The sequence below is a fragment of the Passer domesticus genome, chromosome 18 (genome assembly GCF_036417665.1).
Source record: "Passer domesticus isolate bPasDom1 chromosome 18, bPasDom1.hap1, whole genome shotgun sequence".
Lineage (NCBI taxonomy): Eukaryota > Metazoa > Chordata > Aves > Passeriformes > Passeridae > Passer > Passer domesticus.
The window spans coordinates 9,637,469-9,662,984 of NC_087491.1; the positions used below are offsets into that span (position 1 = coordinate 9,637,469).

At 55.1% G+C, this 25,516-nt stretch overlaps 1 protein-coding gene across 2 annotated transcripts; it reads right to left on the bottom strand.

The window, feature by feature from the left end:
- Positions 1-353: 353 nt before the first annotated feature.
- SARDH (sarcosine dehydrogenase) lies at positions 354-24,669 on the bottom strand. Of its 2 annotated transcripts, XM_064394108.1 has the most exons (22): positions 24,429-24,669; positions 24,251-24,357; positions 23,364-23,670; positions 22,588-22,766; positions 21,986-22,165; positions 21,521-21,644; positions 21,251-21,351; positions 20,045-20,149; positions 19,530-19,659; positions 17,487-17,573; positions 17,281-17,371; positions 15,430-15,571; positions 13,869-13,952; positions 12,862-12,975; positions 12,216-12,354; positions 11,596-11,709; positions 9,675-9,822; positions 8,891-8,984; positions 4,319-4,481; positions 3,928-4,096; positions 2,885-3,020; positions 354-1,703 (listed from the first exon to the last, which is right to left on the bottom strand). In XM_064394108.1, the coding sequence occupies exons 3-22, from the start codon at positions 23,662-23,664 to the stop codon at positions 1,578-1,580; spliced, it is 2,727 nt and encodes a 908-aa protein (XP_064250178.1). In that variant the 5' UTR covers positions 23,665-23,670; positions 24,251-24,357; positions 24,429-24,669; the 3' UTR covers positions 354-1,577. The 2 variants fall into 2 exon arrangements, with proteins under 2 accessions (XP_064250178.1, XP_064250177.1); XM_064394107.1 differs by lacking the exon at positions 24,429-24,669 and having other exon boundaries at positions 24,251-24,420.
- Between the last annotated feature and the right edge of the window lie 847 nt (positions 24,670-25,516).

The window sequence follows — 25,516 nt, forward strand, 5'->3', positions numbered from 1 at the left end:
TTGAGCTCTGAATGGAGAACATTCAGGAGGAGCAGAGGAGAGGCTGGAGGTGTGGAGGTGGAGGGGAGTCCATGTCCATCCCAGCTTAGTGCCTGTCCTTGTTGCCCTGGGACAGGGGGAATCCAGGCCAGGTGGCCCCCAAAATTCCTTCCCAGCCTCCTTGGGTGTAAGAAACACCTCAGGTGAGAGCACTGCACACCAGAAAAAGCTTTTTTTAAGCAAAACCTGATCTTCCAGGCACGGAGCGATGCCTGGCTTAGCAGGGAGGCAGAATGCTCCTTCTCTCAGAACAGGAGCACAGCCACCCCCTCCCCTGCCCTCTGCCTGCCAGAGGCAGGGCAGTCACCTCCTATTCAAGAGAAAAATTCATCTCAATCTTGGTTTTTAATGTTTTCAGTAAAACCAAAGCATTTCAGAGTTCACGCTCTTGCCCATGGCGCTCGTGGCATGAGGGCAAGGAATTGAAATCAGCTCTAAAAAGGCTGTGACCCAAGCAAACCCAGTCAAGGGGGGAAAAGGGAAGAGCAGGGAGTGAGATTATTTCTTCAGGAGGGTGAAAGCTCCAGCAGAGAGCCCAGTGAGGGGCCCAGAGCACGGGATGGTGATGGGGAGCTGCTGATCCTTCATCAGCACAGGCTGCGTGCGTGTGAGGCAAACCCCCTGCAGCCCTCCCTGCTGCCCCCAGGGCTGGCTCTGAGCTGCCAGAGGGGTTTGAGCTCACGGCTCAGCCTCTGCCAGCATCCCCCTCTCTGCTGGCAGCTGAAAGGAGCCACCTCCAAGGTGACCCTTGGGAAGATGCCACAAGGGACCAGCGAGCTGCCAGCCAGTGTCCCCAGTGGCCACCTCACACCACAGCCTGTGCCAGGAGCAGCACAGAAAAATCATGGCTGCCCCATCCCTGGCAGTGTCCAAGGCCAGGCTGGATGGGGATTGGAGCAGCTGGGACAGTGGAAGGTGTCCTTGCCCATGGAACCCATGAGATGGGCTTTAAGGTCCCTTCCAAGCCAAGCTGTTCCATGGTTCCAAGATTATGACACACAAACATCCCTGCAGAGAGGAACCCACAGTGTGAGCCTGGGCACTGACCCTGCACTCCTGCCCCTGCCCACCCCAGCAGAGTCCCCAGCATGAGGTGACACCCAAGGGAGGGGGGACAGACACAGCAAGGGACCAGAGGGACGGCAGCTTTGGAGGCTCTAGCTGTATGAACAGCAGAGCTAGTTTAAAAAAAATTCATTCCCAGGCAGAGTGAGACTACATTTGGGGGGAAAGAATTTCCAGCAAAGTCAGAAATTGAAACCACTTCACACGCAGTGAGACCAAACACTGTTTGCAGTCCAATTAACCCACAGAACAGAATTATTGCTGCAGTGGCCCCGCTTCACTTGGCAACCAGAGCAGCAGAGCCTTGGCGCTTTTTGGAATCTTTTCCTCCTGTCCCCTCTGATTTGACCCACACTGCCTCGGCGGGTTCCAGGGGGCTGCCCGGCTCTCACAGCTGAGCCTGGAGCCAGGAGGGGCAGGAGGGGCTGGGAGCTCAGCCTGCAGCTCCTCTGCCCTCTGGGAGCCAGCAGCCCTCAGTAAAAGCCCTTCACGCGTTTGTTGTCGGGGTCGAACGGGGATTTGGTGTGAGCTCGGGCCGGGAAGGTCACTCCCATCCGCTCCAGCTGGTAGGTGCCACTCTTGACAAAATCCAGGGAAACCTGCGAGGCAGAGCAGGAAAAACCCCTATAGGGTGCCAACATCCCCTGGGCAAGCTCCCACCCGCCCCACACATCTGCAGAAAACCCGGCTCTGCCATCCCGAGAGGATGTGTGGAAAGGAGGAAGGGAACTGTTAAAAGCAGCCTGTTTAAAAAAAAAAATAAAAAAAAAAATCAGTGTTTGAAAATTTTGGGGTTTTTTTTACCCCCCTGTGGAGGTATGTGGTGGAAAGAAAAAAGGGGAAAGGAAAGGGGAAAAGAAAGGAGAGGGGAAAGGGAAAAAGGGAGAAGAGAGAGGGAAAAGGAGAGGGAAAAAGAGAGAAAAAAGGAGCGGGAGGAGAAGAAGGAAAAGGAGAAGGAAAAGGAGAAGGGAAAGGAGAAGGAAAAGGGAAAGGAAAAGGGAAAGGGAAAGGAAAAGGGAAAGGGAAAGGGAAAGGGAAAGGGAAAGGGAAAGGGAGAGGGAGAGGGAGAGGGAGAGGGAGAGGGAGAGGGAGAGGGAGAGGGAGAGGGAGAGGGAGAGGGAGAGGGAGAGGGAGAGGGAGAGGGAGAGGGAGAGGGAGAGGGAGAGGGAGAGGGAGAGGGAGAGGGAGAGGGAGAGGAAGAGGAAGAGGAAGAGGAAGAGGAAGAGGAAGAGGAAGAGGAAGAGGAAGAGGAAGAGGAAGAGGAAGAGGAAGAGGAAGAGGAAGAGATTCATCACTGGGAGAAAAGGGCATTCCTGGGGTAACTGGCCCACAAAGCCACTTGCCGTGGGACTCTTGCAGGAATGCAGGATGAAAAGCCAAGGCAAGCAAGAGCAGGAATCACAGCACACACACAGCTCTTGCACGGCACAGAAAAGGTCCCTGGAGATGTCACCCAACCTCTGTCCCCACAGCACGCTGCTTAATGAGGGCACCTGCCTGATTACCCAGGAGCCTCCCAGGGTTAATTAAAACCTTGCCCTGCTCCTATTGGCCATTGCTCCCTACAACATAAGTGAATTTGCTGCTGCAATTAAATATTTGGTTGCAATCAACACCCGAGGCAGCCCTTGAGCCGCACGTGGGCCTCACACAGCGACAGTGACACCAACTTTGTCACCAGCCCCTCACCCTGCAGCCTGCACGAGGGAGCTGGGGTCCCATCTGGCCCCCCAGGTGACACAGGGGAGGAGGCACAGCCACCCTGGGGCTCTGCACTCACCGGGCCCCCTGCGGGGTCTCGGATGTAGCCGTAGGCGATGGTTTTGTCGATGGCAAACCCAAAATCTGCCCGGCGGATGTGGCCGACCACCTTCCCGTCCCTCCAGACCGCCTCCAGGCCGAACATGGGCACCTTCCTGCAAGGCAAGGGCACAGCTGCCACGGCAGAGCCCCTCCAGGGGCACAGGGCTCTGCCCCAGGCCAGCCCACGTGCCAGGGGCTCATTCCGTGCTGAGCCCAGAGTGGCTCCAGCCCAACCTGCAAAACCTTGGGGTGAAACAAGCTCAACCCTCACACTCCCACTGAACACCCAACAGGGGGTTTGCGGTGGGATTTAAATTAGAGATGGAATTAGAGCATGGGAAACAGCTGTCCAGGTGTGGCACCTGTGTGCGTGTGTGCGAGAAATGGATTTGTAAAGAACTGTAAAGATAACATTGTTGAGAGAGACGTTGAAGTAGAAAGAAGTTCCAAAATATGGCCTTGCAAAAAGACCAGATATTTTAGAGAATTAAAAGTGTGAAAGATGCATGGTAGCAAGACCACGTGGGGTAAAAATAGAGGTGATTTTTGTTAGAAGTAATAACAGCATGGTGTAGCAAAAGCTGATGGGCTGAAAAACATTTATAAAGTATTGTAACCAAGAAATAGGCTAGCATTTGATGAAATGGCATTGGGTTTTGCATCTCTTATATCTCACTCTTCACCAAAACTGATAACAGAATAAAACCTTTTAAAACACCTCTCAGTAAAAGCCAGGAAAATTAACAGGTGGGCTCGGTGGAGGTGCTGCTCCTGGGCTGGAGCTGCAGCAGGGAGCAGAGCCAGCAGTGACACTGACTGCTCTGTGGTACTCAGTCCCTCCTCAGTGGTACTCACTCATTCCTCAGTGGTACTCACTCATTCCTCAGTGGTACTCACTCCCTCCCCTGTGGTACTCACTCCTCAGTGGTACTCACTCCTCAGTGGTACTCACTCCCCTGTGGTACTCACTCCCCTGTGGTACTCACTCCTCAGTGGTACTCACTCCCCTGTGGTACTCACTCCTCGGTGGTGAAGCACACCAGGCGGCGGAAGATGCCCTTGGCTTTCTGTGCCTCCACAGCCTCCCGGCCCAGGAAGGGGATGCTGGACTTGAGCTTGCAGGTGAAGGCCAGCCCTGCCTCCAGCGGGGTGTCATCGGGGCGCAGGTCTGCGTGCCAGTGCCTGTACCCTGCAGGGAGCCAGCACGGGTCACCCACTGGCCCTGTCACAGCACCCCTGCCCCTGACACTGCCCTTCGTTCACGTGGATAAAACACCCTGGAGAGGAGCCACAGGGGAATCCTCAGCATTCCGAGACCCTCCACTCACACTGCCCACCCCAAAGCTGAGGAAAAGCTCCCGGTCCCCCCGCCGGAGGAGAAGCAGAGTGCTGCTGAGAGCACAGCAAGGACCTTTCTCGATGCTGAGGCTGTCGATGGCTCTGTAGCCGGCGTTGGCGATGCCGTGCCGGGCTCCCGCCTGCATCACCGCCCGGTAAACCTTCACACAGTCAGCCCTGGGCACGTGCAGCTCCCAGCCCATCTCGCCCACGAACGACAGCCTCATGGCACGCACCTGCAGAGGCAAGAGGGCAAACATTCCTGTGCTGGAACTCGGCTGGGCAGGGCTGTCCTTCTCCCCACATCAAGGGGAAAAGGAATGTCACACAACCTTGGGGTGGAAGGCAGTTCTGGGCTCTCCTTCTCCCCACGTCAAGGGGAAAAGGAATGTCACACAACCTTGGGGTGGAAGGCAGTTCTGGGCTCTCCTTTTCCCCATGTCAGGGGAAAAGGAATGTCACATAACCTTGGGGTGGAAGGCAGCTCTGGGCTCTCCTTTTCCCCATGTCAGGGGAAAAGGAATGTCATGGGAATCTTGTGGTGGAAGGCAGTTCTGGGCTCTCCTTCTCCCCACGTCAAGGGGAAAAGGGATGTCACATAACCTTGGGGTGGAAGGCAGTTCTGGGCTCTCCTTTTCCCCGCGTCAAGGGGAAAAGGAATGTCACATAACCTTGTGGTGGAAGGCCATTCTGGGCTCTCCTTTCTCGCACCAAGACAGGCTCAGAGTGAATTTCTCATCTCTGGACATCCTAAGCCTGGCACTTCAAACCCAGCTACCACCAGTGCCAGCGGGCAGAGGCGGCTGCTGCAGCATGCTCTGGCTACAGACTCCAGGGCTGGGGTGAGATGTGATGCTCCAGCTCCAGCCAAGCTTTTGTCTCCCTCTGCTGACCCACTGAGACAGGGAAGCTGGTCCCCAGCAGGACTGTCCTGCTTTTGGGGCACTTCATCACTGCTGATGTTCCCTCCTTGGACAGTGCTCCCACAGGCTCCCAGTCCCACCAGGGAATGCTCAGGGCTCCCATGGAGGTGGTGTCCCAAAGCTGTGCTGTCACATTAGCTCCACACCAAGTGCCAGAAGCCCCAAGGAGGAATGAGCAGATCAGCACAGGGGATTTGGTGTTTCTCCAGAGAAGCCTCATTCCCGGGGATGGAGCCTGGCTGCAGTCCCAGGGAACAGCCTGCCCTGCCTGTGTTCCACCAGCTTCTCACCCAGGCGCCCTCCTGCTGTCCCTCTGGAACAGTCTCCATCCCCAAAGCTTTCCAGGCCAGCTCAGGCACTTCCCTGGAGACAGCCCTGGAGCCTGAGCTGCCTTTCCCTCTGATTCATCCCATTGTGTTTCTCCATTCCTCCCCCACAAAACCCCTCTGGTTCATCCCTTTGGGTACACATCCACTGCAGACACAGAGCTGGCTTTGGGAGAGAGAGCAACTCCAGATTCTGCTCTGGGCTGTGATCTGTGCTGGTAACAAAGCTCAGAACACACCTGCAGGCTGGCTCTGGTGGCCTTGGGCTGGCCTGGCCCTGCTGGCTCTGCCTGGGGCTGGGGCACAAGCTGCATTTTGCCATTTGCTGAACTCCTGCCCCAAGCAGAGCTCTCTAACCCCAGGGACAAATGCAGACACCAGCAGCTGCTGCCCAAAGCAGGCAGAAGTGCCCAAGGGCTGCCTGGGCTCTGTGCTGCCAGCATGGCCAGGGGGCACGGCTGGCAGCCCAAATCCACTCCTGCTTCCCCTAGCACCAAAATCACATCCTCAAGCTGAATTTACAATTTTTAAATTGCAAGAAGCCTTCACCTCTGCAATAGGAGTGGGCAGAAGGAAGGAGCACAGGATGAGGAATTTATTTTGAGGTGCCAGGAGCCAGCCCTGCCCTGGCCCCTGGCACAGCCCCGCAGCCAGGCACAAAGGCTGGCACTCCCTTCCCCAGGAGCACAAGCACAACGGGCTCAGAGGAGCCTTTTCCTCTACACAAAGGTGCCATCTAATTAGGGAACAGCGTGAGAAGAGGCTGCTGCAAGCCAGCTTCCATCTTCACTGCGGCAGGAGATGCTCCGGGGATTGACAGGCAACTTCCCGGCTCGTTAACCCCGTCTGGGACTGCTGCTAAAGTGCTCTTTACAATCAAGAGCAACTTACTCCTGGGAGAAACTTCCTCTCAAAGCACCAGAGCTCCAGGGGAATGAGCATCCCAGCAGGAGCAGTGCCCCACAGGGAACAGGTAACCCTGGAAAATTGGGGTGCCGGTGATCAGCTCAGCACAGGGAGGGACTGGGACCCCAGGCAGGATTCACATCCCACCACGGAGGGGGATGCTAAGGGCTGGACCCAGCAGCTCTGCTGGATTCCCATAGGAGCAGCTCTTCCAGCTGGAGCTGTGGAATAGCATCCATTCCTGGGTTTTGTGCAGCAATTCAAAAGCATTCTAGGTACCATAGAAAATGAAAACCTGAATTTTTGCCTATCTCCAGCAGTGAGATTCAAAGGGGGACCTTTCTCTGCTGTTCCATACAATGAGAGACTCTATATATAAACTCACAAACCAATCCATAATTTCCAGAGTCATTAACTCTGCTGGAACTCTCCTTTGACTCCAGCTGATTTTGTTCAACTACTGAGTTAATGCAGGAAAATCTTGATGATAACTTTTTTAAGATGCTGGGTTCAGTTTAATCCCCCTGGAAGGTGATAATATCAGCAAAGGCTTCTGCCTGCTGCCCTGAGCAATCCTCCCACTCTAATTCCAGCGTGGGATGGGGTCCCTGCTGCTCATTGTCCAGTGGGACAAAGGAGACCTCCTGAAGGGTGGCCCTGGCAGCTCACACCCCTGAGGCAGGAGAGCTTTTCTCTCTGTCCGTCAGGGAATTTACACTCCAAAGAATCCACAAAACTCCTGCCAGCTCTGTCTTCCTCGAAGAACTGGATTATTTATAACAAACTTGAAGTGAAATGCAAATAAACTCATCACACCCGTGGAGACAGGAACATTTCTACACCTTTCTTAGGGCAGAAGCAGATTATTACAAGATGATATCAGCCTGCTTCAGGCTGACAAGGGAGGGTGTGGGGAGGATTGATGGAGACTAAAATCCAGCACTTTGGACAACCTGCACCACTGGATTGGCTCTGAAGTCCCCCAGGCCTTCCAAGGGACACTGAACTCGCTGTGGGTTGAGCTGCTGGGCACCCAAAGCCCAGCCTGCACTGATGGCAATGGTTTGGAGATTAATCTGACTTGGGCAAAATCTGGGCCTTACTTAAACCACCTTAAGGCCAGGCCAGGCTGTAGCTCACAAATCAAGAGGCTCTAATTTGATTTAGCAGCAATCTCTTCAGCAGGCAGCTGCAGTCGAATTAAAGCCATTTTAATTCTGAATGAAAAGTGGCCGCACGTGGCTTAACCCAATTTCCTTAACATCCAGCCTGCTGCAGCTCCTGGCTCTCCTGCTGCCTTTTATGAGATTTACTGCTTCACCTTCACCTCCTTCATCCCCCACCAGGCTCCAGCCTGAGAACTAGAGCGAGTTCTGGGCACGGTTCCTCCTCCCAGCCAGCTCATCCAGCAGGAGAGGGATGCTCTGGGATCATGGCCTGCCCAGGCTTCCTGTGGAAAGGAGCAGGTACAAATTCTACCTGGAATATTCCACAACCAAAGGAATATTCCACACAGGATAAACATCACTGAGAAACCAGAGTTTCTCCAGGAAACCTTGCTAAAGCTTTTCCCTGATACCCAAAGTTGCCAGCAGCAGGTTTTCCCAGGACATTCTCCTTTGAGAAAAATGACACTTCATGGTCATCAACTCCTCTATTTGGGGTGTTCAAGCTCAATCAACAGCTTCAGGGCATATGTGAGCCCTGAAGCCTGGGCAGAAGCAGGATGATCTGTGCTGTACAGGAAGCCTGGGACTGTCAGGCTTCTGCAGTGATCAAACAGCAGCTCCCAGGCTGCCCAGTCCCTACTGCCAGCACCTGACAGGCTTTGCATTAAATTGTCTCCGTTTTTTTATGAGGAGGGAGAAATGGAAAGTGTCTGGAGTGTCAGGTAGATCTCATCACCAGGGCTCACCCTAATCCATGGAGGCATCTCTCATTCCTGTGGCATCACTGCAAAGCCATGAGTCACCCTGTCCCTTCCCCAGGCTCGGCGCTGTGACACCACTGGGAGGGCTGGGAGAGCAGGGTGGCACCTGCCAGGCAGTCAGGGAGGGAAACACCCTTTTCTCACTCTGGGTTTTGGCCTTTTCCTGCAAAAACCACACCAAAACCTCTCTGCAATAAAGAGGAGGCAGACACATTCCTAACAGAGGAGATGGAACAGGGTGCCCAGAGCAGCTGTGGCTGCCCCTGGATCACTGGAAGTGCTCCAGGCCAGGCTGGACAGGGCTTGGAGCACCCTGGGACTGTGGAAGGTGTCCCTGTCCATTTCAGGGGGTGGAACAAGATAATCTTTTGTATACTATTCCGTGCAAAATACAAAACCCAGTGCAAAAAAAAAAAAAAACAACTAAAGAAACCACTTAGTGCAATACAACAGTCTTTCAGATCCCTTCCAAGCCAAACCAGTCTGGGATTCTGTGCTTGGCTGGTGGGTGCACAGGGCCCAGAGCTCCCTGGGCAGCTCAAGGAGTGGCCCCTTCCTACCTGGCATCCTGCAGCCGTGGTGATTTTGTGGGTGGAGAAGGGGAAGGCCTCGTTGCTGAGGTCGGTGTCGAGCACTTCCTGCAGGACAGCACGGCTGTGGGGAAACAGCAAAGGGGGAGCAGTGAGGGCACTCAGCTGCCAGCCTGCCCTGGGGGGTTTGTGCCCAAATCTTGCTCCCTCATCTTGCTGGCAAGACAGACTTCTCACTCCAAAGAGGAGCTGAGGTGGCTGACATGCAGTGCTGTGGGAGCCTCAAAAGAAATTCCAGTTCTGTGGAAAATGGAATGATACCCCAGCCACATCAGCACTCACTGGCATGGGGCTCACACCCTTCCCTGCCCAGCACGGGGACCTGCACCTGAGGAAAACCTCCCTCCATCCCTGCATCCCTCCATCCCATCCCTCCCTCCATCCCTGCATCCCTCCATCCCATCCCATCCCGTCCCATCCCATCCCATCCCATCCCATCCCATCCCATCCCATCCCATCCCATCCCATCCCATCCCATCCCATCCTTCCCTCCCTCCATCCCTGCATGCCTCCATCCACCCCTGCATCCCTCCTTCCATCCCTGCATCCCTGCATCCCTCCCTCCACCCCTGCATCCCTCCCTCGACCCCTGCATCCCTCCATCCCTCCTTCCATCCCTCCTTCCTTCCCTTCACCTCTGCATCCCTCCCTCTATCCCTGCATCCCTCCATCCCATCCCTCCCTCCATCCCTCCTCCCATCCCTCCCTCCACCCCTCCCCGCCCAGGCTGCAGGGAGGGGCTCACACCTCTCACCTCAGAGGCCCCTGGATGCTCATCATGCCCAGCTCCTCCGAGCAGTCGAGCAGTTTGCACTGGAATTTCATGTCCTGCAGCACGGTGGTGATGTGGGACCAGTTCTGCTGAGCCACAGCCCCGCCGATGGCCAGGTAGTAGCCATCCCCTGGAACACAGCCCCGGGCAGCCTTTCAGGGCTGGGCTGGGCTGGATCTGCTCTGCACAGCCTGAGGTGCAGCCCTGAGCATCCCCAGCTTGCACAGCCCTGCCTGGGGACTGCCAGTAAAAGGGGGTTAAAGAGTTGTGGGATTAGGGAAGGCTTTGGGGTTCTGCTTTTTGTGGGGCTCAGCACATTGAAAACCATTAACAGTGAAAGTGTGTGTGAGCATCACAGGAAAAAACTCCTTGAGAACAACAGCACTTTTGTCCCAGTACAGAACAGCCCCTCAAGCGTGGAGGGAGCTGTGAGGACAGGTGGGAGCAGGGAATGCTGCAGTGACCAGCCCATAACCACTACAGCACAATTCCTACTGTGTGCAAGGAAGAATTTCATCTCCTCGGTAATCCTGGGCGGAAAAATCCCCAGGGACGGTGTTTGAGAGCTGATTAATATGTAATCAATCTTCCCTCTGTCTTTCCTGCCACTACGAAATTGCTCTCTGGTATTCTGTCATAATGATAATAAGTGCAGCCACCTACTGTAATTGGAAAAATAGACTTTGCTGTGATTAAACACCTCCAGTGCCCGACAGAACCTGCAGCTCTGCCAGCCACTTCCCACCCTGCTTCCCCTGCCAGTGTCCCAGACAGGAGGGAAGGAGGATTCTCCCACGAGGGAGGGAAAAATCACAGGCACCCCACGCTGCTGGGACAAACAGGGTGAGATTGCCTTGTGGAACACCTGAAGGTGACACAGGGTGGTGAGATTGCCACACCTGCAGGTGACAGAGCATGGTGAGATTGCCATGGCACACCTGAAGGTGACAGAGGGTAGTGAGATTGCCACACCTGAAGGTGACACAGCATGGTGAGATTGTCCCATGGCACACCTGAAGGTGACACAGCATGGTGAGATTGCCATGTCACATCTGAAGGTGACAGAGGGTAGTGAGATTGCCACACCTGAAGGTGACACAGCATGGTGAGATTGCCATGGCACATCTGAAGGTGACAGAGCGTGGTGAGATTGCCATGGCACACCTGAGGGTGACACAGCATGGTGAGATTGTCCCATGGCACACCTGAAGGTGACACAGGGTGCTGAGATTGTCATGGCACACCTGAGGGTGACACAGCATGGTGAGATTGTCCCATGGCACACCTGAAGGTGACACAGCATGGTGAGATTGCCATGGCACATCTGAAGGTGACACAGCATGGTGAGATTGTCCCATGGCACACCTGAAGGTGACACAGGGTGCTGAGATTGCCATGGCACACCTGAGGGTGACACAGCATGGGGACAGGGCTCTGTGGCCACCAGCCCTCACCCTGTGCCAGCTCAGCCTCCTCCTCCGCAGCTGCCTAATGCCATTCCTGCCCCCAGGGCTGCTCTGCTGCCTTTCAGTCCCCCTTAATTGCAGCTGATAAGGGCTGGGACAGAGGTCAGAGCTGCCAGGCAGGGCTGGACAAACCCAATAACAGCGATGAGCAGCGCAGGGCCCTGGGGACAGGGGACATAATCGGGTTACAGGCACCGGAGGACAGAGGTGGAAAAAGCCAGGTGGCTGCCATTAGGAAAATGCAATCAGCCCTGTGCCTGCAGCCCCTCCAGCGGGGCAGGGAGGGAGGAGATGCTGGCACAAACCTGCCCAGGACTGGAAAACTCTCTGTGTGCATTGACACGGCTGAAAAGGCAGCGGGAAAACCTGGGAATTCAGGGAGGGTGAACCCAGGCAGAGCTCCCCCGCTGCAGCATCACCGGGCTCAGGGATTTTACCTTCGAAAGCGGGGGCCAGGGGGGAGCCCGGGGTGCCGGGGCTGATCCTGCTGACTGTCAGGTCGCTCTCCACGCCGCCCTGCCGGTTCAGCATGCAGGTGTACACGGTGGAGCCTGCGGGGCACAGGGGCACGCTGCCCATCAGCCAGCCGGGCACGGAGCTGCTGGGCAGCACGAAAAGGTGTGCCCGTCATTAAATCACCCATCCTGGCTTTGCCCTGACCGCCCCTGGGTGACCCAGCACCGGCAGGGGGAAAGAATGATGGTTTTTTCCCTTTCCTGTGTGAGGAGCTGATGTTGCATCCTCGGAAATGCCCAAAGCTGCTTCCCAGCCTCGGAAAAAAGGGACAACAAGCCACAGCTGGCTTGTTTGAGGGTTGTGCTTGATTTACTCAGCACTCATCGCACCTCCAGATGTGAGGCACAGCTGGAACCTCCCTCCTTCATCCCCCAGCTCAGAGCACTGTGTGAAGGAGGCAGAACCCAGAGGTGAGGACAGGCAGAGCAGCCTCTTCCCAAACCCTCTGCAAAAGCAGCACTGAGAGGAAAAGCCAGTCTGGGTTCCCCTGGGTTGTTTTGGGGTGAGATTTCCCCAGCAAAAGGAGGAGCTGAGGCTGTACCTGGAGCTTTGCTCACATCAGCACTGAACAGCCAGTCGGCTGCTTTCGTAGCGTCAGGTCCAACCAGGTAGAATTTCCCAAAATAAGACATGTCAAAGAGAGCCAGGGCGTTCCTGCACGTTAAACATTCCTTCTTGATCTGCAATCAGAGCAAACACAGCGCTGAGGCTGAGCCGTGCTCTCAGCCCACAAAGAAAAACACAAATTAAACCATTTACATAACGGGAAATGATACCAGGACACTCTCCTGGTGCCTTTAAAGGCTTCAAAAAGCTCCTGAAAGAATAAAGTATTTGCTGGAGCCAGCCTGACAGGCTGTCCTGAGTGCCTGATCCCATTCCTCACCTCACTAACTCTGTGACAGTTATCATTAATAACACCCAAATTTTATCAAATTGGATTTTTTCCCCCCAAGCTGCTCCCAACACTTCAGGAAGGCAGCAACATAATTCCCATGGCCTCTCCCCTGAGGTTTCAAGCACGGGCTACACATTTCTCTTCATATTTTTGGGACATTTTTCACTGTTTCAGAGCTTCCCCTCCCTCCCAGCATCACCAACTCCCCCAAAAGCAGCGATGGGGCACAAATTCTGCTGCCTCCAAGTCCCCCAGCTGGCTCTGGGAGTTCTGGCAGGGCAGGACTCACGATGTCGTGGTGAGGGGGGAAGTCGAAGGTGTACTCGTCCCCCAGCAGGCGGTTGTAGGCATAGTCCCTGTGGCGCTGGTGGCCGTAGGCACCGTAGTAATCATAGTCCAGGACCTGGGGACAGGGAGGAAGAGGAGGTGAGGCCGAAGCCAAAGGACTCCTTGTCTTATTCACCCTGCTCCTGGAGAGATGGCTGTGTGGTGGGTTTCCACTCTGGCATCCCTGACCTCCACGGGGATGGGTTCTCACCCCAATGGGGATGGATCCCTGTCCATGGGGATGGATCCCCATCCCAACATCCCTGCCCATGGGGATGGATCCCCATCCCAACATCCCTGCCCATGGGGATGGATCCAACCAGAGCATCCCTGCGCAAGAGGAGGAGTCCACAGTATCCTTTCCCTCAGTGATGGATCCCCATCCCAACATCCCTGCCCTTGGTGATGGATCCCCATCCCAACATCCCTGCCCTCAGTGATGGACCCCATCCCAACATCCCTGCCCTCACAGTGATGGATCTCCATCCCAACATCCCTGCCCATGGGGAGGAATCCACAGCATCCCTGCCCTCAGTGATGTATCCAGACCCCAACATCCCTGCCCTTGGTGATGGATCCCCATCCCAACATCCCTGCCCTCAGTGATGGATCTCCATCCCAATATCCCTGCCCTCAGTGATGGATCTCCATCCCAACATCCCTGCCCTCAGTGATGGATCTCCATCCCAACATCCCTGCCCTCAGTGATGGATCTCCATCCCAACATCCCTACTCATGGTGATAGATCCCCATCCCAAAATCCCTGACCACAATGATGGATCCCCATTCCAGCATCCCTGCCCATAGTGATGGGTCCTCCCCTCAGCATCCCTGTCATGGTGAGGGGTCCCCACCCCAAAATCCCTGCTCTCAGTGATGGATCCCCACCCATCCCTGCCCATGGGGATGGGTCCTCCCACAGCTGGTCTCTCCAGGCTGAAGACCCCCCCAAACCCCAGGAGTTCTTACCGGGGCTGCTCCCCCAGGGTTGAACCAGCCAGGTCTCTCCCAGCCGTGCCTCTCCTGGAAAACACAGCCCTGTCGTAGCAGCTCCTGCACAGGAGAAACGGGAACAAACACTTTTATTTTTAAAAATTCCTTTCACAGCTTTTTGAGCAGCACTCAGGCTGCCCTCCTCAGATGCAGATGTGGGCTCAAGACCAGATTTGTGACCCCTTGGTTTGGCTATCAACAGCCAAACTCAGCCAAAATGTCTTTTAAAACAGTGTCAAACCTAAAAATTGCCTGATTTCTGTCCCCCTCAAGCAGGATATTTTCCTCAAGGGTGGGTCAAGAGGCAGAGAGCCACAGCCCAGCTGTGCACCCCACCAAAACCTGCCCTGGGGTGCCCAAATTGCTGACCAAGAGATGCTGCATGCAGAGAGCAAGATTCCCCACCATGTTTACAGAGTAATTATATAACAACATTTAATATTTATACAGCAACCTTCTCATTCCTCCTCTGAGCTCACAGGAAAGCCTCTCTGCACGCAATTAATTAGGGATCCATTAAGACATTTTTGTTTGGAGCCTCAATTCGGAAAAGAATAGATTTTGTTGAACATCTCAGAAATCATTCAGTGCCTATTTATAAAACACAGCACATGTTCTGGAGCTGCATGGATAAATAGCAGCCTGTCAGTCAAGTGGGCATCACTTATTAGACGTGCTATTAAAAAATAAATTGCATCCTCAGTGACAGAAAACAACTGAGCTGTCAACCAAACACCGGGGGCTGGCGGGCAGGGGTGTCTGTTTTACTGCTTGAGCCTCTGCCCTCCAGTTGGAAGAGGAATGGTGTGATGCCAATCAGAGGGAAGCAGGAATGGGCTTGGGAAATGTGGCTTTGCCAGGGCTGGGGCTGGGGCTGGCAGTGGGGTGAGGCTCTGGTGCTGAGTGTCTCCAGGGATTTGGGGGGTTCTGAGCTGCTGGTGCAGCAAAATGCTGGGAATTGGGGTTTTGTCTCAAGTGCTGCATCTTGAGAGTGGTCACCTGTGGATATTTGTGTGAAGAAGGGGCTGGAGCAGGAGGGAACCCTGGCTGGTGGCTCCAGGGAGCAAAACCGCTTAGGGGGTGCTGGCAAAACCACCTCCACAGAGGCACATCCCTCTTCCCTTGTGCCCAGCCTCATTCCATGATGAGAGATGCTGTTTTGGGGAGAAACTGCTGCTAAATTGTGAGCAGGACACGGAGGTTCCTGTGAGCATTCAGCACCCTCAGCTCTCTCAGCTCCTCTGGGATGGACTCAGCCTCAGAGCTCTCCTCTCCCTTTTTCCCTTGCCCAGTGATCATCACCAGGTTCTTAATCCACATCTGCTGAGTTAAATATGGCAATGCTCAGACTCTCTGAGCATTAAACCATTAAACCACCCATGGCCCCAGAGCCCTCACAGTGAGCTTTGGGATCCAGCAGGGATCTCCCAGGATGGATAAACGGCAGCACAAAAGCTTTGGGGAACGACAGAGCCACAGCCACTCCTTGTGAGCTCCTTTTTGCTGCTGCGAGGGCCTGCCCAGGCCGTGTCCTCACCTCGTGCAGGGGATCCTTCCTCATGTTGCGTCCTGCCAGGGGCTCGTCGTGGGGGAAGACCACGGAATAGTTCTTGGCGTAGGACTCGTGGCTGCGCTCCCGCATCCAGCGGTTGTTGTCGGTCAGGGAGTGGTGAAACCTCCTGGAAGGCAAGGAGATGGCAACATCTGGATGAGCCCACCAGCTCAGGGACTTCTGGACCAGAGCCAGGTGTGGTGGATGCAGATGCTGGTGTAAAATTGTTATTCCTGCTCCAGTTTCGTGGGTAGGAGCAGAGGAGGCAAGCAGGGCTTGGTGCTGGCCATGCCACGGTGCTGACCATTGGAGCTGCCCCACCCCAGAGCCAGTGAGAGCAGAAAACAGCCCTGCTGAGGAGGGAAATAGGAAAAAAAAGAAATTTGAGGTTAATTCTTCCCCACTTCAACATTCTGCCCCAGTTAAGCACAGCCCTGATGAGGGAATGAGCCCTGGACATTCCTTATATTTTTCACCCAATTCTCCCCAGGCTGAAATATAAATAAAACCCAAAATATCTTCAATTCATTTGAAGTATTTCCATCTTTCAAAGAGAAAATCTCCTTGAAGGAACGCACCAGTTCAGCCCACGGTCAGGTTGTTAATCCCAGAGACCTGTAACTCATGGGGAGCAGCCTTGGGCACAAGTGGCACCTTTCCCGGGGCTGCAGAAAGGGAGCCAGGCTGGGCATGAAGGACAAAATTCCATTTTTAGGGACTTTTAAAATGATGCTTTCAGCTTCCCTCCTGGCTCACTGGGTGCAGAGGAGAGGCAGGGCATGGGGCTGAGCCCTGCAAGGAATACAAGTGATGCTCCCCAAGAGCTGTGAGAGCAGCTGCCTCTTCTGCTGGCACAAGGTGACACATGGCATGTCACCAGCACCGCTGGTTGCCCCATCAGCCTCAGCCCCTTCACCAACGAGCTGAATTTTTGACAGCAGCAAGCGGGCAACAGCTGCCAGATGAAATATTTACAAGCAAATGTTCTGAGAGGATAAATATTGAAATGTGTGGAAAAGGGAGTTATTTAAAGAGGAGCTTGGTAATTGTCACCAAAGGGAAGGAATGGGACTGACAGCTTGATGACATGGGACATGGGAGATGGGAGATGTGTGGGTGGAAAGCTCCTGGCTGCTCTGAGCAGGGCTGGGATCCCTTGGGGTCAGGGGGGCTGTGCTGGTGCCAACCCAGTGCCCAGCCTGGGATTTCTCCATCTCCCCATCCCCATCCCGAGCCCAGCTGGTGGAAGGGGCAGCTGGAGGCATCTCCCCCATCTCTGCAGGCCCCTCACAGCCCAAGCCAAGGTGGCCTTTACCAGCTTGGCCACTAAAGCAACGTGAGGCTTTCACAGCTTTGTCCCTGACAAGGTGGTTGCTGTCACTACAGCCCTGTAAGAAAGCCCAAACCCAATCAAAGACAATCAAGCAAGTCAAAAGCAATTACTGAGCCAACATCTGCACGGTCACAACTCCCTGCCCGGGCAGTGCTGCAGGGGGGGGCCGAGCTAATCTTTGTGCTGCTGAAATCATCCCCCTGATTATTAACTTAGAGGATTAGGCACGGCTCTAATTGAACAACAAAACCCAAACATAATTACCCCATCCTTCCCCACCACCACGATCTCCTTGTGCCTGATGGAAGCTGTTTGTGTGGGAGTGGAACGAGATGAACCCCACGTGTGCATTCATTAAAGCCACTGCCTCTAATTGATTCCAGCTCCTTGGAGGGACACACACGCTGCCTGGACACCCATTCCTGATGCCAGCCCTGCCTTGGAGGCATCCCCAAGGGCCAGCAGGGATGAGGGGTGCCCATGGGGGCAGCTGGGTGACTTGCCTGATGTCGTAGCCGTACATGTCCTTCTCCGGGCGGCCGTGGATGATCCAATGAGCCAATTCCCTGCCACAGCCACCTCCCAGCATCATCCCTGGGGAACAGGGCGGGATGCAGACGGGGCCAGGAGGCCAAGCAGGGCTGGGGAATGCCAGGATGCCCCTGGGATCCCATGCCAGCAGGGTGTTGCCCCCTCAGGCCTCTCTTACCGGCGCTGTTGAAGCCACAGCCAAGGAAGAAGCCTCGGACTTCTGGAGCTTCTCCCATCAGTGGTTTGTGGTCAGCTGTGAATGACTCTGGAAAACAGGGAGGGGATGTGCCAGCGAGGCCAGGACAGGGGGATCACACACTTTAGGGACATGTCACACACTTTACAAACAGGTTTCCTGCAGCCTCCTGTGCTGAGCTCGTCCTGCTCCCAGAGACGTCGGTGGGGCCAGAACTGGGCCAACACCAAGCACGGATTTTTGGAGTTAGACTGAAAATTTGGGAAGCAAAATTAATTCCCCAAGAGAAGGTGAACGAGGCACTGTGAGGGCTCTTTTTTCCTTCCCAATCCCCCAGCCAAGGGGGCTGCACTGATCTGTTTGTTGCCATTTCAACATCTGGGCCCTGTTTCCTGACGGTGCATTCCACCTCTGTCAATTCCTGCTGGGAAATCCATAACTTTGAGCCACTTGGTTCAGCTGGGGATGTCTCTCCTGTGCTCATAATGTCTCCTGCTGCCACTGCTATTCTACTGGGCCATCAGCCATAGAAATCCCTCTATAAATCCTCACCAGGGAGGACAGCAAGCCCCTGACAGAGGTGTGCAATCCTCCTCCCTGTTGGGTGGTGCATCCATCCATCCATGGAAAAGGAGAGAGGGAAAACTGAGTTCAGAGTGGTTTTTCCCCACTTAGCAATGCCCACTTTGTTTCCCCTGATCCCACTGCTCCAGAGGAGGCAGGAGCAGAGCAGGAATATTTGCACTGCCACCAGAGCAGCTCCTCACATGCCAATATCCCTGTACAGATATTCCAGGCTACAAACTCAGGGAGTTAATGGAGCAACAGGCAAAGCACATTCCCTGCCAGCAGAGCTGACTTTGCCCTGGATGAGTGGGGAGGGCTCCGGGGACCTTGGCACAGTGACCACAGCAGAGGGGACAAGGCCTTTGCCATTTGATCAGCCCAGCATGACTCAGCTGCCACAGGCTGCTGGTTTCAGTCATGAAGGAGAAAAGGAGGAGAGCTGAGCCTTGGAAAATGACATTATTGCACGACAAAGAGGAGACATTCACCCACCAGCAGCCAGTCCTGCTCTGCTCACAGTGCAATCAAACCACTGGACCCAGGGCCAAGGTCTCCACCTCGTACAAATCATGTTTGATGTGCTGCAGGGCACCAGACATGCCCTACTTTCCCCTCACACAACCCAAAGAGTTTCCCTTTAAGTGCCTCAGCAAAAAGGACTTTTCTCATAGTTGATTTCTTAGTGTGTAGTGGATTTTAAGGGCAAACCAAGTGTGCAAGGCTCAGGCTCAATGTCTGGCACCACCTCCAGCTGCCACTGCAGGGATGGCTTTAACTCCACACCAGGGATGTAAATCTGGGTAAATCTAATCTCACTAGACCAGGAGCAAGTAGTAAAAATAATTACAGAAGATAACACTTGGTAACATAACAGCCACTGCTTAAAAACATCTGCTCCTTAATTTTCCAGTCCAGCAGCCACAACATCAACTGGAGATCCATTCACTACCAAACTAAATCAAGGCAGTCAGCTCCCCAGGGAAATGGTTTTAAGCAGAAAGAGGGACAATTGAGATGATAAGAAATTGAGAAGATTAAAAGAAATTCTAAGATAGAAGTTATTTACAACAGGTAGGGAGGCCCTGGCACAGGGTGCCCAGAGAAGCTGTGGCTGCCCCATCCCTGGAGGTGTTCAAGGCCAGGTTGGATGGGGCTTGGAACAGCCTGGGATGGTGAAAGGTGTCCCTGCCCATGGCAGTGGAGCTGGAATTAGATAATCTTTGAAGATCCCTTCCAAGCCAAACCATTCTGTGAATCTCTGAATGTGTGATTCTATTTCTCCACCCAGGCTAGGCCTGGAATGCCACCCCTTGGAAGATGCCACCACTGCAGCCAGACCAGCAGCGCTTTCTCTGCATTCAGAGTTTTTCTTCTCCTCAGGTTATAAAGTTTCCCTTTTCCTCCAGCAAAATCTTCAGAAAAACCCAGCCACCACAGTGGTCACCACAGCCACGTTACCTGGCCCACAGACAGTGGATTTAATTCCTGTTTTCTCCAGAACTGGCACTCTGTTGACAGCACCTTCAATGTGTTGCGTGAAAACATCCCAGTCCAGGTCAAAGAGGCCAAAAGCAAATTTTTCAGATACCTAAAGAGGAGAAACAAGAATCAGGGCACAGAATAGAGGATTGTGTGAGACCACCTCATCTCTGGCATCCTCAGAGAAGATAAATCGAGGCTGCATTAAATCTCTGGGATTTTGGGGTTTTCTTGAACAACCCAGATAAACCTGTAGTTTAAATTAAGGATAGAGGGATGCGCACAGTAGCATCTGGCTCTGCTGTTGCCTCTGCCCTGCATATCTGTGCCACAGGCAGCCCCAAAGGGGAGATGCTCCCCCTGCTCTCCCCACCAGCCACCAGAGGTTGGTGCCTGCAGAATTCGGGGGCTGTGCCTGCGCCCACCCCTGGAGGTGGGGAAACCTGCCTGGAAATCTGCCTCGTTCCCCCAGAAAACCTCCCGGCTCCACTCACCTCCTCCCAGAAGATGGGGTTTGACTCATATCCACCCACGGAGAGGGCATCGCCTTGGAGACGCAGATAGACCGAGGCGTCGTGATCGCGAACGTTTGGCATGTTCTGAAACACGGGCAGGGGAGTGCAGGGGTCAGAGGAGGCCAAGAGCCACGGGGACACCCCTGTGGCACCCAGCAAAGTCCAGGGCACAAGGTGGGCACCTGCAGCAGCCACCTGTCAAGGATGGGACACGATGGCACCGTGGGTGCTCCCTCAGCACCGAAATCTGGGCACCCCAAGAGGAAAGCAGCCAGCTCAGCTCCAGCTAACCTGGCCAGAGCAGCTTACACAGACACCCGAGCAGCACCCAGGGGTGCCCTGGGGACGGGGAGCAGCCCCTGTGGTTGATCCTAGCTCAGCAATCATCACTCCTCTGCCACCCGCCTCCGCAGGAGGATGCAGCAGCTCGAGGCGCAGGCAGCGGTGCGCGAAGAATGAGGGATTTGTTCTTGTGAATAATGGATGGGGAAACATTTAGATAACACTGAGGAATCGGTGTAGGGCCTACTGCAAGCCGTGTTGACAAGGGGAATTAAGTGGATTGAGCAGGAGGCGCCGAGGTCTGCGAGCTGCAGCCTCTCCTCTGGAGCCTTTCTTGCTGCATAGGGCACGGTGGAGTCACTGGGACAGAAACGTAACCATGGACCACAGCACTTTTCACAACCAGGCACCTGTTGCTGAAAGGGCAGGCACAGACTGTGTCAGCAGGATGGAAACTAATTAATGTGTCACCCTCAATGCAGTGGGCATGAGAGGATGAAGGCTCCTTCAACTCCCAAGCAATTCTCCGCAGCCAGATGGCAGGAACAGATTTATAGAGGCAGTCTAGAAAAGCTTAGAGAGCTACACCTCTGCCTGACAGGTCTGGGCCCTGCTCAGAGAGTCTGGGATCTTTATGAATGCTGCTATCAGACACCAAACACAGAGATCTTGAGGGGAAAAATACCATCCTGCCAGTTGTAACCTCGTTAAATATTAAATCTGGCTCTGTTCAAGGTGCTCTGACAGCCCTGCTGAGGGTGTGCACTGCTGAGAGCAGAGCCTGACCTGGCAGGAATCAGGGGGTCCCACAGCTCTGGGGGTCCCTGGAAGGGGCAGGGCTCTGCCTGCCTCTCCAGCCCTGTCCCCCGGAGCGGAGGAGCCGAGGCGTGGGGCAGGACTGACCTGGATGCCCTCGATGCGCTCGGTCACCACGTAGGCGTGGTGCATCGCCACCAGCGGCACGCGCACGCCCGCCAGCCGGCCCAGCGCCCGCGCCCACACTCCTGCAGAGACAACAGCCCCGTGCTGAGCTCCTCTGCACCCCCTGGCAGCTGCAGGGGACAGCTATACAAGGGATGAGGGCAGATTTTCCTCCTCACGGGAGCAAAGCCAGCCGTGAGTTGTGGCCGCTGTCCCTGTGCCACCCCTCGCCCTGTGCTCTGCCCCCCGTACCTGCACAGTTCACCACGCAGGGAGTCTGGATGGTGCCGTGGGCTGTCTCCACTGCATGCACTCTCTTCACCCCGAAATCATCAGTTCTCACCTGGATGCCCGTGACCGGGCAGTTCTCGATGATCTGGTGGCACAGAAAGTGGGGGCAGAGTCACAGCAGGGTCACCAGGGCAGGGGGACAACCCGCCTCACCTGACATGCAGCCTCCAAATCTGGGAACAGGGAACCTAAGCAGAGTTCTGAGTGCCTTGTGTTGCTCCTAAAGGTCTTTTTTCCACCCTCTGTTTTCCCTGGATCTCATGGTTCCTGCCAGCTTTGTCACTGTCACCCAAACCAGAGAACACCCTCCTTGGGAACGACCCAAATCTGCAGGAGCAGCTCTGCCCCGATGGGAAAGCAGAAGGTGAGGAAGGCAGAGGATGAAACCAAGAAGCACTAATGAGTAAATTACTAATTAAAAACTACCGTAGCGCCTCTGGCAGTCGCTGCTCTGGCCAGAGTTGAGCAGGTGCCAGCGGGGTCCATGGTGCCATCCTTGGGGACGTACAGGGTGCCATACAGGTCATCAACGTTCATCAGAGGGTACAGGTCCTTGGTCTGGGCCGGGGTCAGCACGTGGGACTCCACACCATACACCTTCCCCAGCTGCCAGGGGACAGGAAAACCCAGAGCTCGGTAGGGAACAAAAGTTTTGTTCACCACTTGCTGCTGGAGGAGGAGGAGGAGGAGAATCCCAGGACGTGTTTGTCTCCCAAACCCTAAATCCAGCAGGGGGTGATGCTCAGATTTCAGGGACTATGACCCTGTTTTTAAACTGAAGCTGGAAAAATGATGCTGCACAACGGGGAAAACGATGCTACCACTATTTAAACAGCCAAAAATCCGAGGCTGGATTTCATTTTGCCAAATTTGGAGGAATTTGACAGATTTTGGCTGCCTTATTCAAGTCAGCAGGCTGCCCTGGAAGGGACCTGCTGTCCAGGTGGGGGATGGAACATTCAGAGACCACAACACCCCGCTCCTGCAGCCCACCCTGCAAGGGGACACAGCCCGGGGCTCCTCCCTACCGACATGAGCCTTTTGTACTCATCCAATCGCTGCTTGTTGGAGGCGATGAAGAGCCCCCCGTTCTCCACCCAGCCCGTGTGCAGCCCGGTCTCTGCCGGCAGATCCCGGCTGACCACATCCCGCGTGTGTGCCAGCAGCTCCACCTCCACATCGCTGGGACGCAGCTGCCACAGGAGCCCTGCGGGGGACACGCACAGGGTGCCACAGATGCTCTGTCACCTCCCCATCACCCGGAGCGGGATGCAGGGGAGGGGTCTCCGTGTGTCCTGTGTCACCCTGAGGGGTCCCCCTGTGTCCTGTGTCACCCTGCGGGGTCTCTCTGTGTCCTGTGTCACCCCGCGGGGTCCCCCCTGTGTCCTGTGTCACCCCGCGGGGTCCCCCCTGTGTCCTGTGTCACCCTGCGGGGCTCGTGCTCCATCTCGTGGATTTGCGGGAATGCTGCAAACCATCGGGTTTTGTTCTCTTCGGGAGTTAAATGGATGGGGGAAAGGGGGTATGGAGTGGATGGGCCACAAAAGTGTGGGAAAAATAGAAAAAAGCTTATATAGCTCAGCCTTCCCTGCCATAGAAAAGTGGCTTTAAAAAGGGGGTGGATACTGGAAATAAAGTGTTTCCTCTTCCTGCAGCCACATAAACCTTGGGGGCGAAAAAACGCAAATTTGGGGGACTTTTTAAAAAACATTACAGAAGGAAAACCCCAAATTCTCAGCATTTACAGCCCAAACCCCTCCCACAGCGCATCCCAAACCCTCGAGCATCCCTCCCCGCCGCTCACCCGCCGTGTGCCAGGTGGTGCCCGAGGTCAGGCGGTCCCTCTCGAGCAGCAGCACGTCGCTCAGCCCCATTTTGGCCAGGTGGTAGGTGGTCTGGCAGCCCAGGCTGCCCCCTCCCACCACCACCACCTGCGCCGAGGCGGGCGGGGGGCGGCTGGGCTGCCCGCCCCCGGCCCCCTCCTCCTGCAGCGTCTTCTGGTACGGGACGCTCTTCTTGGCCGTGGGGCCCGAGGAGCTGCTGAAGGGCCGGGGGCTTCTCCAGGGGGCTGGCAGGCGGCGGGGCACCCGGCTCAGGTAGGACATCTCCACCTGCACATCCCAAAAGAGCCTCGCTGCATCCCTGGCTGCCCCGCTGCTCACCTCTCTGGGTGATGGGCAGAGGTTTGGTGAGCCCTGGGCACATCCTGGGATCCTTTTCCAGCTGCTGGGGGTTCCTTTGCAGCAGGATTTGGGATCACAGCTGCACGTGTCCCAAACACCCTCCCTTAAAAAAAGGGGATTGGGAATTCCCACAGGGCACGGCACCCTGTGCTCGCTCATGCCTCAAAAATCACTTTTTTTGGCCACAGAGAAGGTGCCAGGTTTGCTCTGGGTGGGGCAGTGGCTGCTGGGGGAGAAATGGGGACAGGTCCTGCCTGTGGACACTGCAACCCCTGTGCAGCTCCTGGCTGGGGATTTGCTGCTGGAACAAGGTTTTGGGGTGCAGTGGGGCCAACACAGACCCCCCTACACAAGCCACAGGCCACGACCAGGGTGGGACCCCCCCTCTGGGACCCCCTGCTTGCTGCCACGTGGCCACCAGAGCACCCACTGTCCCCTAGTGTCCCCCCAAGCTCCAGACTCCCCCTTGGTGACAGCCCACGGCACATTCCCACCAGGCACCACTCACCACGAGGCTCTCTCCGGGCTGCCTTTCCTCTGCCGGGATGTTGTGGGGCCCCTGCCTTCCTCTGATGCTCTCCTCCTCCTCCTCCTCTTCCGTCCCCTTGGCCCCTGCTGCAAAAAACATTAACCAGCACTTGGAGGCGAGCAGAGCCAGCCTGAGCCAAGAGAAAAGAGGGACTTACCTCCTTGTCCCCCTCCTCGTGGCTCTGCTGCTTCCCAGGCAAGACAAAAAGTCTGGCAGAGCAGAGAAATTCAAAATAGGGAGGAAAATGCTGCTTTTCTCCCCGGCTCAGTGCCCAGCAGAGAACAAACACCCAGCTGGGGCCAGAGGGACTCGCAGCCTCTCAGGCTGGCTGGAGCTGTCAGCTGGATGCCAGAGAGCAAACACGGTGAGGAAAGGCACCATCTGACCCCCCTGCTGCAGTTCCCAGTGGCTCCAGTCAGAGATAAAATTCATTTACACCCCTCCCAAGCCAGACCCAAGAGCTCAAAGTGAAGGTGGCAACACCAAAAAAAAAAAAAAAAAAAAAAAAAAAAAAAAAAAAAATTAAATTGGAGTTGGGTAGGAAAAAAAAAGGGTTGGATTTTGATCTGTAAACCTGAAAGTTTGTTGTTCCTTCAGCCCTGGAATTAGGGCCTGTTTGGGCAGGACACAGAAGTTCTGCTGCAGGGCCTCGTGCTGGTATCTCAGAGAGGCAGAAGTCGGGGTGGAGTCAGGCTTTGGCTGGTGGTTGGGAGGGATTGGGGTCCCAGCAGCACCATGGTCCCCCAGGCAGCATCTCCCACCCCTGCAGAGCTCTGAGCAGCCATGGGATGGATTTTGGGGGGGTTTTAAGCATCCAGCTGAAGTGGAAGTGCCCCCTTTCTGCTCCTCAGCAACCAACCCCTCTGCTCGTGCCTGCTGGACAGCCTGTGGTACCCAGTGTGCATCCAAACTGCCCCAGCCTGGGAAGGGTTTGAACAGGAGCCAGGGGGTTCCCTTATTCCAGCTTTATCCCCTGTCTCCAGCAGCGTTTCCCCTCCCTCTCCCAAAGACAAAACTGGTTTCTCAGTTTCACAGAGAGAGCCCCAGTTCCTGCATGCTTCTCCTTGGACTAAATTGCTCAGAACAACCACAGGGCTGCAAACAAGTCTAAACTCCTGTTTGCAGTGGGGTGTTTCTGTTTGACAGGCCAGAACCATTTCATCAGCATGTCCAAATTTATAAATATGACCTTTGGGTTAGACCAGACCTAGAACAATACAAAACCAAGTCCACTTCAGCAGCCTG

What these genes read in the sequence shown, in the direction of transcription:
- SARDH (XM_064394107.1), bottom strand. Translation starts at nt 24,370, where the DNA reads ATGTTTTTTGCAGCAGGGGCCAAGGGGACGGAAGAGGAGGAGGAGGAG. An exon ending in CTGTGGCTTCAACAGCGCCG is followed by an intron (nt 17,372 to 17,486) that starts GTAAGAGAGGCC and finishes CCTGTTCCCCAG; the next exon opens with GGATGATGCTGGGAGGTGGC. An exon ending in GTGTGCTTCACCACCGAGGA is followed by an intron (nt 3,021 to 3,927) that starts GTGAGTACCACA and finishes CTTGCCTTGCAG; the next exon opens with GAAGGTGCCCATGTTCGGCC.